The sequence below is a fragment of the Pelophylax lessonae genome, assembly GCF_965119305.1.
Source record: "Pelophylax lessonae genome assembly, chromosome: 7".
Classification (NCBI taxonomy): Eukaryota; Metazoa; Chordata; class Amphibia; order Anura; family Ranidae; genus Pelophylax; species Pelophylax lessonae.
In genome coordinates this window covers 276,574,858-276,588,392 of record NC_138774.1, presented here as the reverse complement: position 1 = coordinate 276,588,392, position 13,535 = coordinate 276,574,858, and the positions used below count along the sequence as shown (strand labels likewise).

The 13,535-nt window shown below is 42.7% G+C and overlaps 1 protein-coding gene across 16 annotated transcripts in view; it reads left to right on the top strand.

Annotated features, from left to right (window-relative positions):
- FNBP1 (formin binding protein 1) overlaps positions 1–13,535 on the top strand; it is a gene marked incomplete at its 3' end in the record, with an annotated part of 375,759 nt that overhangs the window by 134,361 nt on the left and 227,863 nt on the right. For all 16 annotated transcript variants that reach the window (XM_082263065.1, XM_082263071.1, XM_082263068.1 and 13 more), the window contains exon 4: positions 4,572–4,719. In XM_082263065.1, coding sequence (XP_082119191.1) covers positions 4,572–4,719 — 148 coding nt within the window. The remainder of the gene's footprint in view (positions 1–4,571; positions 4,720–13,535) is intronic.

The following is a 13,535-nucleotide window of genomic DNA, read 5'->3' as shown; positions in this document are numbered from 1 at the left end:
TTGTTAGTAAACATTCACAAAATCTTTGTATAGACACACCTACAGGGGGCTGTCCCTCTGGTCCAATACCCCCAGCTAGCAGCTTTCCCAAATCAGTTTGTTCGCTCCTGTTGAGCTTTCCTGTTACCCAGTATTTTACCTTTCTGGTTCAGATAAGGTTCTTTTCTCTGACCTGGGTGCTGCGTTGCCTTTTTGACGGTTGCGTTTTCCCACCCCTCACATCTACACTGCTTTGGGACATCCCAGTAGTGAAGACTGTATGAGTGGGCGGCGACTGTCAGAGGACGTAAGAGAAAATATAATTTTTGTAAGAACTTACCGTAAAATTCTTTTCTCTGAGTCCTCTGACAGTCGCCGCCCCCGCCCCTCTTTTGGGGTTCATGGATCTCTATACTGCTTGCTACCAAACTGATTTGGGAATGCTGCTAGCAGGGGGGTATTGGACCAGAGGGACAGCCCCCTGTAGGTGTGTCTATACAAAGGTTTTGTGAATGTTTTCTAACAAAATCTTATGCCTAGCTTACTCCTGTGGATAAGACCAATACCCAGAAGTGCAGACTATATGAGTGGGCGGCGACTGTCAGAGGACTCAAAGAAAATAATTTTACGGTAAGTTCTTACAAAAATTCTATTTTTTCAAACCGCACTGTCAAGGTTGCTCTCCTTTAGTCTTCAAGGCCCAACGTTCCCTGTTGGCTTTGCGTTAATTCCTATGATTGAGTGATGGTGTATCTTAGCTGGGAGATACAACAGCTTCAGTTCTCCCCCAGCCTGACCCTGTGCTGAATTTGGAGAGAACTTCTGCAGTTACGTGACCACCAATAATTACAAAGGATAATTTGTGGATAGGCTATGCATTGTGCACAGGGCTTCAAAGAAGAACTCTTCTGAGTACTGTTTGCATGTAAACTGGGAACATAACAGCAGCAATATCATCTATCTGTATGTAAAACAGCAAGGCACATGTGAAAGTATTAATATCTGGGACCCGTGTGTGTCATACTTCTGAATGAGGAATGAAACAAATAGTGTTCCCATTAACCAATAAGATATTTGAGTCCTTTATGTGTCGGTTATGAAGATCTATGGGTGGGGACCTGCACTGCATAGCTTTCAATGACTCCCAGTAACCTTATAACAGGGTGGGCACAGATAAACAATATTCTGGATGCCTCGATCCTCTGACTCATTCGCATATTAACAATTCTCTCTGTTCCAGAAAATGAGACAACTTTGTTGAAGGAATATACTCTAATCTAAGCAGTTGTGCCTCCAGAACCTACTAGAGCAGACTTGCTTACTAGAGTTTTGTTGAACCCTGGGGTTCCTCCAGAGGTTGCTAGAGGTTCCTTGAGCTTTCAGCAAGGTCTGACTCTCAGATAAGTAACCACGGACACCAATATTAATTTTACATATCTACAAGAGGAGCGTTCTTTCCAACTACCACTAATGTGATGGAGCACTAATACCACTGACCACCAGTTTAAAGCGGCCATTCTCTCAATGACATCCAATGCAAAAGGGTCCTGCTCTTGGGTTACCAGTGTAAGAGGAAACTTCTCCACTGCTCCCCAGTGTAAGAGAGGCATTGCACCCATTGATCACCAATGTAGGCCAGTTGGGCCCTTCTCCCATTGACCACAAGTTTAAAGTGGCCAATCTGCCAATGACAACTAATGTAAGTGGGTCCTTCTACTGGGCTACTGATGTAAGAGGAAACTTCTCCACTGCCCACCAGTGTAAGAGGGCACTACGCCCATTGATCACCAATGGAAGCCAATTGAGCCCCTCTCTCATTGACCACAAGTTAAATGTTACCAATCTGCCAATGACAACTAATGTAAGTGGGTCCTTCTACTGGGCTACTGATGTAAGAGGAAACTTCTCCACTGCCCACCAATTTAAGAGGGCACCACACCCATTGATCACCAATATAGGCCAATTGAGCCCTGCTCCCATTGACCACAAATTTAAAGTGGCCAATCTGCCGATGACAACTAATGTAACTGGGTCCTTCTACTGGGCTACTGATGTAAGAGGAAACTTCTCCACTAACCACCAGTGTAAGAGGGCACCACACCCATTGATCCCCAATGTAAGCCATAGCAGCCCTTCTCCCACCGACCACTAGTTTAAAGTGGCTATTCTCCCAATGACAGCACATGCAAAAGGGTCCTTCTCTTGGGTTACCAATGTAAGAGGAAACTTAACCATTGACCACCAGTGTAAGAGGGCACTGCACCAATTAATCATCAGTGTAAGCCAATGAAGCCCATCTCCTACTAACCACCAGTTTGAAGGGGCCATTCTCCTAAGGACAACCAATGCAAGAGGGTCCTTCTGTTGGGCTACCAATGTAAGAGGAAACTTCACCACTGCCAACCAATGTAATAGGGCACCACACCCATTGATCGCCAATGTAAGCCAGTTGGACCCTTCTCCCATTGACCACAAGTTTAAAGTGGCCAATCTGCCAATGACAACTAATGTAACTGTGTCCTTCTACTGGGCTACTGATGTAAGAGAAGACTTCTCCACTGACCACCAATGTAAGAGGGCGCCATACCCATTGATCACCAATATAAGCCATAGCAGCCTTTCTCCCATTGACCACAAGTTTAAAGTGACCAATCTGCCAATGACAACTAATGTAAGTGGGTCCTTCTACTGGGCTACTGATGTAAGAGGAAACTTCTCCACTGACCACCAGTGTAAGAGGGCACCACACCCATTGATCACCAATGTAGGCCAGTTGAGCCCTTCTCCCATTGACCACAAGTTTAAAGTGGCCAATCTGCCAATGACAACTATTATAAGTGGGTCCTTCTACTGGGCTACTGATGTAACAGGAAACTTCTCTACTAACCACCAATGTAAGAGGGCGCCATACCCATTGATCACCAATATAAGCCAATTGAGCCCTTCTCCCATTGACCACACGTTTAAAGTGGCCAATCTGCCAATGACAACTAGCGTAAGTGGGTCCTTCTCCTGGGCCACTGATGTAAGAGGAAACTTCTCCACTAACCACCAGTGTAAGAGGGCACCACACCCATTGATCACCAATGTAGGCCAGTTGGGCCCTTCTCCCATTGACCACAAGTTTAACCACTTGCCGTCTGCTCATGTTGAGCCTACTGCGGCAAAGTGGTTAGTTATCGTGTAACGATGTAGACCTACGTCGCCAGACACTCCCCTTTCTCGGCGGCGCGCTCCCGCTGTATTCAGTCACAGCGGTAGTCGGGCCAGGGGAGGAGCAGCGGCGATCGCCGCTGCTCTTCCCTGATCGTCGGGGAATCGAGTGTGGAGATCCGCCCGCCTGTGTAAACACAAGCGGACGGATCTCCTAAGTGACAGGCAGGGTCAGATTGCAGGGTTCAGCATAGTTGAACCCTCGTTCTGTCCCTGTGTCACACAGTCACCTTCCCCCACACACGTTAGTAAGCACCAGGCATACATTAACCCCTCCCTCTCCAATAAAATTAACCCCCTTCCCTGCCAGTGTCATTTTTACAGTAACAGTGCATATATATAGTAATGTCACTGGTACCCCCAAAAGTGTCAAAAATGTCAGTCAAGGGTCCGATGTGTCCGCCGCAATGTCGCAGTCCCGCAAAAAAAAAAATCGCAGATCGCCGCCATTACGCGTTAAAAAAAAAACACCAAAAATGGCAGAAATCTTTCCCTTTGTTAGTAAACGCAATAACTTTTGCGCAAACCAATCAAAATATGCTTATTGTGATTTTTTTTAGCAAACATATGTAGCATAAAACAAATTGGCCAAAAATGTTAAAAGAAATTTGATTTTTACATTTTTTTTGGGGGGAATTTCATATAAAAAAATGTTAAAAATATTGTTATTTTTTCAAAATAAACGCTTTTTTTTTGTTTATAGCGCAAAAAGTAAAAATTGCACAGGTGATCAAATACCACCAAAAGAAAGCTCTGTGGGAAAAAAAGGACGTAAATTTTGTTTGGGTACGGTGTCGCATGACCGCGCATTTGTCAGTTAAAGTCGCACAGTGCCGAATCGCAAAAAGTGGCCCAGACGTAAGACAGCAAAATCCTCCGGTGGTAAAGTGGTTAAAGTGGCCAATCTGCCAATGACAACTAATGTAACTGGGTCCTTCTACTGGGCTACTGAAGTAAGAGGAACTTCTCCACTGACCACCAATGTAAGAGGGCACCACACCCATTGATCACCAATATAAGCCAATTGAGCCCTTCTCCCATTGACCACAAGTTTAAAGTTGCCAATCTGCCAATGACAACTAATGTAAGTGGGTCCTTCTACTGAGCCACTCATTTAAGAGGAAACTTCTTCAGTAACCACCAGCGTAAGAGGGCACAACACCCATTGATCACCAATGTAAGGTTGTCTAACAATGACCACAGATGTAAAGGGGAATTTCTTCACTAACCACCAATGTAAGGGGGCCTTTTTTAGCAGGGGTTCCCTGGGACCTAAAGGTTATTTCAAGGGTTCCTCCATGTTTTAAAAAGGTAGAAAGGCTGTTCTATAGAAACTTCTTTTTGATCACATTGTTTTCTATTGTGTGTTTATATTGCAGATATACATCATGCAAAGCCTTCCAGAACACACTGAATGAAATGAGTGACTATGCCGGACAGCATGAGGTCATCTCTGAAAACATGTCATCACAGATTATGACAGAGCTTATACGTTTCGTCCAGGAGATAAAACAGGAGAGGAAATCGGTAATTTTTTTTTTTTTAATGTTGTGTCTGTGTTGAATACACATTAGGAGCATTGCTGATTACTGTTCCTCTCCATGCTGTGCCTTACTTTGATTAAACAACGAAATCCTGTTGGACCCTTACAAGTCCTTTTTAATGAACCTCTACTTTGCCCATTCAGCCAAGGGGGCATGTTGAGCATCTCAGCTGGTTCTGGACAGTTGTTCTGGTTGAGTGGCCAGAAGAAGCAGAAGTGAGGCTGTCAGAGGAACTCTTGAAGTCAGCCTTGAAACTGACTGTATGTAGGGGAAGACTAGAAGCTTCTGGTTCTCATGTTGGTATAGCTGTGGTAGTGGCAGCTGTGGTAGTGGCAGTGGTAGCGCTATTCCTCAGCGGTACTGCAGTTGGAGAAGTCAAGAGGAACATGGTTCCTCTATGATTTCCTGAGTCACTGGGGAATCAATCCAACTGGATGCTGCTGCTCCTTGTGACTCTAGCAGCCATGTTGGGTCAGGCAGAGCCTATTTAAGGAGAGAAAAGATGTTTGCAAGAATGAAAATACGTGCTGGCTTTTCCTAATTCCAGTTGAAAAGCATACTGTATATGTGCCAAAAAATGAAAATATGCAGCCCCACAATCACAATTTAAATCATGATTTATAGCACTCGTGAAAAGGCTTGGTTTAAATCATAATTTTGAAAGAGCAACAGTCATCTCTGTCCCACAGAGGCTCCTCCTCTGACCTGCTGTTGACTCACCGACAGTCTTAATCACGGACGGCTGGTGTTGCGGCAGTGACACAATAAGGTGAGGGACGTGGCGGCAGCAGGTGAGTGGATGCCCGCTAACAGCCGCTGCAAAAATAAAAACAAAATGTTTAAATTAAAAAAAAAATTTGATTTTTTTAAAACTTTTTTTTTTTTTAAAAAAATCATAGATTTTTATCCACCCTTGAAGCCGCCTGGATCAGTTTCGGGAAAATACTTCAGAGACTGTCTTATATACATACAGTGCCTTGCCAAGTATTGCACTTTGCAACCTTTTGCCACATTTCAGGCTTCAAACATAAAGTAATTTTTTGTGAAGAATCAACAACAAGTGGGACACAATCATGAAGTGGAACGAAATTTATTGGATATTTTAAACTTTGTTAACAAATAAAAAACTGAAAAATTGGGCGTGCAAAATTATTCAGCCCCTTTACTTTCAGTGCAGCAAACTCTCTCCAGAAGTTCAGTGAGGATCTCTGAATGATCCAATGTTGACCTAAATGACTAATGATAAATAGAATCCACCTGTGTGTAATCAAGTCTCCGTATAAATGCACCTGCACTGTGATAGTCTCAGAGGTCCATTTAAAGCGCAGAGAGCATCATGAAGAACAAGGAACACACGAGGCAGGTCCGAGATACTGTTGTAGAGAAGTTTAAAGCCAGATTTGGATACAAAAAGATTTCCCAAGCTTTAAACATCCCAAGGAGCACTGGGCAAGCGATAATATTGAAATGGAAGGAGTATCAGACCACTGCAAATCTACGAAGACCTGGCCGTCCCTCTAAACTTTCAGCTCATACAAGGAGAAGACTGATCAGAGATGCAGCCAAGAGGCCCATGATCACTCTGGATGAACTGCAGAGATCTACAGCTGAGGTGGGAGACTCTGTCCATAGGACAACAATCAGTCGTATACTGCACAAATCTGGCCTTTATGGAAGAGTGGCAAGAAGAAAGCCATTTCTTAAAGATATCCATAAAAAGTGTCGTTTTAAGTTTGCCACAAGCCACCTGGGAGACACCAAACATGTGGAAGAAGGTGCTCTGCTCAGATGAAACCAAAATCAAACTTTTTGGCAACAATGCAAAACGTTATGTTTGGCGTAAAAGCAACACTGTTCAAGGGGGCCGAATACTTTCGCAAGGCACTGTATATATATATATATATATATATATATACATATATACCTTTTATAGTGTAAAGGTCGGCGCCGTGACCCGACCAGGGTTCTTTTTCTGCAGAAAACTAAGGCTACATTCACACCTGAGCATAGCGTTTTCGGGCGTTTTTTACCGTGATTTTACCGCGATTTTACCACGATTTTTACCGCGATTTACAGGCGTTTTTTGTGCAGGCGTTTTTAGATTGAATAGATACCAATGGAAAACGCCTGTAATCTGCCCAAAAAGAAGCTCATGTACTTTTTTGAGAGTTGGGCGTTTTGTATACAGCGTCAAAACGCTCAGATGTGAACAGGGGCCATTGAAATGAATAGGATTTGTCTTGTTGGGCGTTTTGAGAGCTGATCCTAGAGCAGAAAAACTCCCCAAAAACACCCCAAAACGCCTACATGTGAACGGAGCCTAAAGTATCCGGGCGGCTTCACTCCAAAAGCAAAAGATTTGATTAAAATAAAAAAAAATCTGATTTTTTTTACTTTTTTTTTTTTTTAAATCATCGATTTTTATCCACCCTGGAAGCCGCCTGGACCTGTTTCAGGAAAAGACTTCAGAGACTGTCTTATTTATATATATGTATATGTATATACGTGTATATATATATAAATTATATAGAAAACTATCTTTAGATAGTTTTTCACCCCAAAAGCATTTTACTAAAATAAATTTAATAAAAAAAAAAAAAAAAAAATCTGATTAAAATAAAGAAAAACAAATCAGATTTTTTTTTTTAATCAGCACTTTTTATTAACCCTGGAAGCCACCTGGAGTGAAAAGGTCGGCACTCTGACCCGACCAGGGTTCTTTTCCTGCAGAAAACTAAAGGATCCGGACAACTTCACTCCAAAAGCATCCAGTTTTGTTCCAGATGTAAAAGTATTCAAAAAAAGGTAAAAAGGCACTAAGGGCAAAGAGGAAATTCAACGCGTTTCATGCCGACTTTCTTCTCTGCCCTCACAGTGTCTTTTTATTATTTTTGGATGCTTTTACATTTGTAATGAAATTGGATGCTTTTGGAGTGAAGCCGCCCGGATCTGTTGTTTTCTGCAGCAAAAGAACCCTGGACGGGTCACAGTGCCGACCTTTTCACTCCAGGTGGCTTCCAGGGTGAATAAAAAGCTCTGATTTTTTTTTTTTTTTTAATTAAAAATCAGATTTATTTTTTTTTATTTAAATTGGATTTTTAATTTTTATCAAATTTAATTTAATAAAATGCATTCGGGGGGGGGGGTGAAAATCAAAAAAAAAAAGATGGTTTTCTATATAATTATATATATATATATGTATATGTATATATGTATATATATATGTATATATATATATGTATATATATATATGTATATGTATATATGTATATATATATGTATATATATATATGTATATATGTATGTATGTATGTATGTATGTATGTATATATATGTGTGTATATATATATATATATATATATATATATATATATATATGACAGTCTCCAAAGTCTTTTCCTAAAGTGCAGGGGATATGGGAAGCTAATCTAAAGACTGCTTTTAGGTGCTTATACTGTCATCTTTTAAAATACATTTAATGGATACACATCTGGATTGAGGTGTGGATTGTTTATTGCTCACCCATCTGAGTGTTTCCTGACTTTCCCACAGCTGTAGCGTTTCCTGGATAGCATAAACACCTAATGGATGGGATTTTCTTGTTGCTTGGAGTTGCTTTTTTGAAATATTGATGAATTTTATAACCAGCTTCACAATTATCCCCTTGCTTGTTTAATGCTGAACAGTGGGGCACCCCAGTGATTCTGTGTATGTACCAGAAATGCATTATTTCCAAGTCCCATCAGTGCGAGGATCTTGATGGCGGTTTATTTATTGATTTATTGATTGATTGTTGAAATGATTTCAAATTCATACATAAGGCTAATTTTTTAAAATTATATTTTTGGATAGAGAGGAAAGATTTAAAAAATGTGGTTTATTTCTGTGACCCCCCCTCTGGGAAAATTTTTCTCTGTCCCCCATGTCCATGCAAGAAATAAGGGATGCGGCTGTCACTTGAACCAAAGGGCACAGATAGATAGTCCTGATTTGCATGGAGTTCCTATTCCATCAGTAACGCCATATTGGATTACATCTGCCTATCTCTTGATCATACAGGTTATAATGCTGAGACTGCTGGATCTTGATACACTATTTGACCAAAAGTATTGGGACGCCTGCCTTTACGCGCACATGAACTTTAATGGCTTCCCAGTCTTAGTCCGTAGGGTTCAATATTGAGTTGGCCCACCCTTTGCAGCTATAACAGCTTCAACTCTTCTGGGAAGGCTGTCCACAAGGTTTAGGAGTGTGTCTATGGTAGTGATGGGGAACCTTGACACCCCAGATGTTTTGGAACTACATTTCCCATGATGCTTCTGCAGTGTGGTTGAGCATCATGGGAATGCTTTTCAATTGACTACATACAGGGATGGAGACACTGAGCAGTGCTCGCCAGTGTCTCACTTAAAGTCCCAAAATTGCCCATTTCTTGTACCAAAACAAATGGGGTGCCAGGGTTCGCCATCACTGGTCTATGGGAATGTTTGACCATTCTTCCAGAAGTGCATTTGTGAGGTCAGGCACTGATGTTGGACAAGACGACCTGGCTCACAGTCTTCACTCTAATTGATCCCAAAAGTCTTCTATGGGGTTGAGGTCAGGACTCTGTGCAGGCCAGTCAAGCTCATCCATGTCTTTATGGACCCTGCTTTGTGCACTGGTGCGCAGTCATGTCGAAACAGGAAGGGGCCATCCCCAAACTCTTCCCACAAAGTTGGGAGCATGAAATATTCCAAAAACTTTAATGGCATCCTGTTCTTAGTCCGTAGGGTTCAATATTGAGTTGGTCGACCCTTTGCAGCTATAACAGCTTCAACTCTTCTGGGAAGGCTGTCCACAAGGTTTAGGAGTGTGTCTATGGAAATGTTTGACCATTCTTCCAGAAGCGCATTTGTGAGGTCAGGCACTGATGTTGGACAAAAGACCTGGCTCGCAGTCTCTGCTCTAAATCATCCCAAAGGTGTTCTATCGGGTTGAGGTCAGGACTCTGTGCAGGAAAGTCAAGTTACTCCACCCCAAACTCGCTCATCCATGTCTTTATGGACCTTGCTTCTTCTGGGAAGGCTGTCCACAAGGTTTAGGAGTGTGTCTATGGGAATGTTTGACCATTCTTCCAGAAGCGCATTTGAAAAATTAGAAAAACCTTTGGAATAAATTAGCGTGGCCCTCTCTCCAACATCAGTGCCTGACTTCACAAATGCGCTTCTGGAAGAATGGTCAAATATTCCCATAGACACACTCCTAAACCTTGTGGACAGCCTTCCCAGAAGAGTTGAAGCTGTTATAGCTGGAAAGGGTGGGCCAACCCAATATTGAACCCTACGGACTAAGACTGGGATGCCATTAAAGTTCATGTGTGTGTAAAGGCATTCGTCCCAATACTTTTGGTAATATAGTGTATGTTATTAATGCAGCACTTTTATCCTATTGCCATGGATATAGAACTTCCTTCTTGATATGTTTTTGCCCGTGTTTTATGTGCGTTGGGTAACCCAAGCGCAGGATTCCTATTGAGTCTTTTAGCAGCCACTTTATGAAGCTTACGCTGATGGGGGAGATTGTTTTGGGTAGTTTTTATGTTTCTAATCTTGTGCTTGTGTGCTCAATGTACATTTTTGTGCTGCTGTAGACAACTGTTATTGCTTCAATTTTTTTATTTCTGATACATCTAAAATTTAGCTTTATTCTCAGCAGTGCAGACATTTCTTATACAAAAGGAAATGTTTATGGTTTGGTTGTTCACTTTGTTCCTTACTTTTCTGCATGCTCAATGTTGTGGGTTCTTTTGCGTGGTTGTTCAAAGACTTTGACAGTTATCATGATTTCACCACCTCTCCATCTCATCCAATCAGAGCACTCTTTGCATTCATTGAGAAAATGCAAAGTGATCTCTGAATGGTGGCTGTGCCAGAATAGCGGTCTCCTGGCAGCCGCTTGGTATGGGACCCGGAAGCTGGCAGCAATTACTGCAGAAGCAGTATGAATTAACCACTTAAGCCCCAGCCCTATTTCAGACACTTTTTGTTCACAAGTTAAAATCAGTATTTTTTTTCCTAGAAAACTACTTAGAACCCCCAAACATTATATATATTTTTTTAGGCAAAGACTCTGGAGAATCAAATGGCGGTCATTGCAATATTTTTTGTCACGGGGTATTTGCGCAGTGGTCTTTAATACGCCTTTTTTTTGGGGGGAAAAAATGACAAAAAATCACATTTCACTGCATTTAAAAAATACTAAACAGTAAAGTTAGCCCATTTTTTTTATATATTGTGAAAGATGATGTCACGCCGAGTAAATAGATACCCAACATGTTATGGTTTAAAATTGCGGAATGGTGACAAGCTACGGTCAATAGAAATCTCACAGTTACCAGTTTAGAGTTAGAGTGTATCTCTTTTTTATAATTATTGCTCACGCTCTGGCGATCGCGGCGATACCTCACATGTGTGGTTTGAACAGCGATTTCATTTGCGGCTAGACTTCCGTATACGTTTTTTTTTCGTGTGCGAGCTAACGGTCACGGGGGCTGCTAACATTTTTTTTTTTTTACTATTTATTTATTTTTTAAACTTTATTAAAGGTTTTTAAAAAAAATAAATCTGATCACTTTTATTGCCGTCACACCAATATGCAGTGACAGGTACTCTTTATGGAGGGATCGACCCCTCCACTACTCTTTCATGTATGCAAAACGCCGAAAACGGCATTTTTTTATACAGCCGTTTTTGAAATCTGCCGCCTTTTGCAGCAGAGTAACCCAGAAGTGACGTCATGGACGCCGCCTCCGGGCTACGTCAACGGAGACCCGATCGAAGCCGCTTCCGGCTTAGATCGGGACTCCATCCAGCCGGCGAATGCGCGGGCTGGGTGCTCGGGTCTCCTGGCGGGACGGGAGGCCCAGGCAAAGTCACGGAGGGGGGGGGGGGCGTCCCCTCCCGCTCACCCGGGTAACGATTGAGCGGCCCCACGAACCGCATCCGTCATTACCGACGGAAAGCCGACCGTTGGCTCTAAACCACCGTACCGGGATGGTGCCTCAAGCTAGAGGCATTATCCCGATATTACACCGCAAAGTCTGCCGACGTAAATATACGTCACTTTGCGGTAAGTGGTTAAATAAGGAGGAGGCACAACCATCATACTGTACTGATTAAACGATTGTGCACACATCAATCATAGACTCCCATTTGGTGACTTAAAATAGGCTCAAAATCGGTCCGTTGGTCTGCAGGGATGGGTAGTAGATCCAGCGTCCGGAGATGGACGCTAGAGATGGACGCTGGATGTACTAGCCATCCCCACAGACCACCGGACCGCTTTTGAACCTATTTTAAGTCACCAAATGTGAGTCTATAGGCGCTTTTCACTGCATGGTACAGCTCGGTTTGGCGTTTTTCCACTGCATGGTACTGCATGGTACAGGTTAGAACGGTTCGGTACGGTTTGGTACAGCGGCGCTTTTCCACTACACGGTACGGCGTCGGTACGGCTCACTTAAACAGTACCGCCACGGTTGGGGTTCCAAGAAGGCCGTACCGATACCATATCCCACAATCCTTTGCATGCAGCATTGATTGTTTGTCACTACTAGCCACTGATTGGTCAGAGAATTGTTATAATCCCACCCACTTAGTACTAAGTACTACAACAGTGGAAAAGCAATCCGAGCCGAGTAGAGCCTATACAGTGCCGAAAGGTGCCGACTCGTACCACGCAGTGGAAAAGCAAACTGAGCCGAGATGGGCCAAGCAGTGCCGAGTCGAGCCGAGCCGAGCCGGTACTTGCAGTGGAAAAGTGCCATATGATCGATGTGTGCATTTTGGAATAATGAATAATACTGCACTTGGAGGCGCTCCGTTTTTTTTCTTTATACGCTTCTTCTCACATAGCTGACTTCCCTGTGCTCTGGAGCTTGCCCTTATTGCAGTCCATTGCTTGGTTTCTACTGGCACACTGTCTCCTCCATGGGACTTTACATATTATCATGGACTTTAATTATTTCCCATGTTCCCCCATGTATATGATTGTTTTTTACATTCTATTCAGATAATGTATTACCCATTTACTTTTTGATCACTGTTTTTAACATTTTGATATATGGGCTAAATCCGGCCTCCTACAGAGGTTTCCCAGAGCGCTAGCATTTTTCCACTAAAAAATTATTAAAAGACCCGGGCTTATTTTCGGGGAACCATGGTATACTTAAAAAAGCAAATACACTTTTGCACACTGGTACTGACTAGTATTCCAAGGTTTCTATTCTCCCTCAATTTCTCTCCATCAGTCAGCTAATGTCACCCCAGAGCTGAAGGAAAGAGGCACAGGAGGGTCAAACAAGGATCCTGTAGAGGCAACAGACATCCTCCTTATTAACTGATGACATCATTGGTTGATAGGATGCCATTGTCTAGATCCGAGTTTCTCAACCAGGGTTCCGTGGAACTCTAGGGTTCCTCCTGAGGTCTCTAGGGGTTCCTTGATCAATGGGCAATTTCTGCCTCTCAGATAAGTTCCCAATGACACCATTGTTCCTTTTAGCTATCTGTAATGGGGTAATTCTTCCCAATGATGACAAGAGTAAGGAGCATTCTTCCCAATGACTGTCACACTAATGTATCATGAGTTGTAGATTTCTCGTTTTTAGCAGGGGCTCCCTGAACCCCAGTGCTGAGGGAGAGGGGCACAGGAGGGTCACACAAGGATGCTGTGGGGCCATCCTAACAACCAATATTAACTGATGATGTCATTGGTTGTTAACATGCCAGTGTCTAGAAAGTCATAATGGTGCATAAT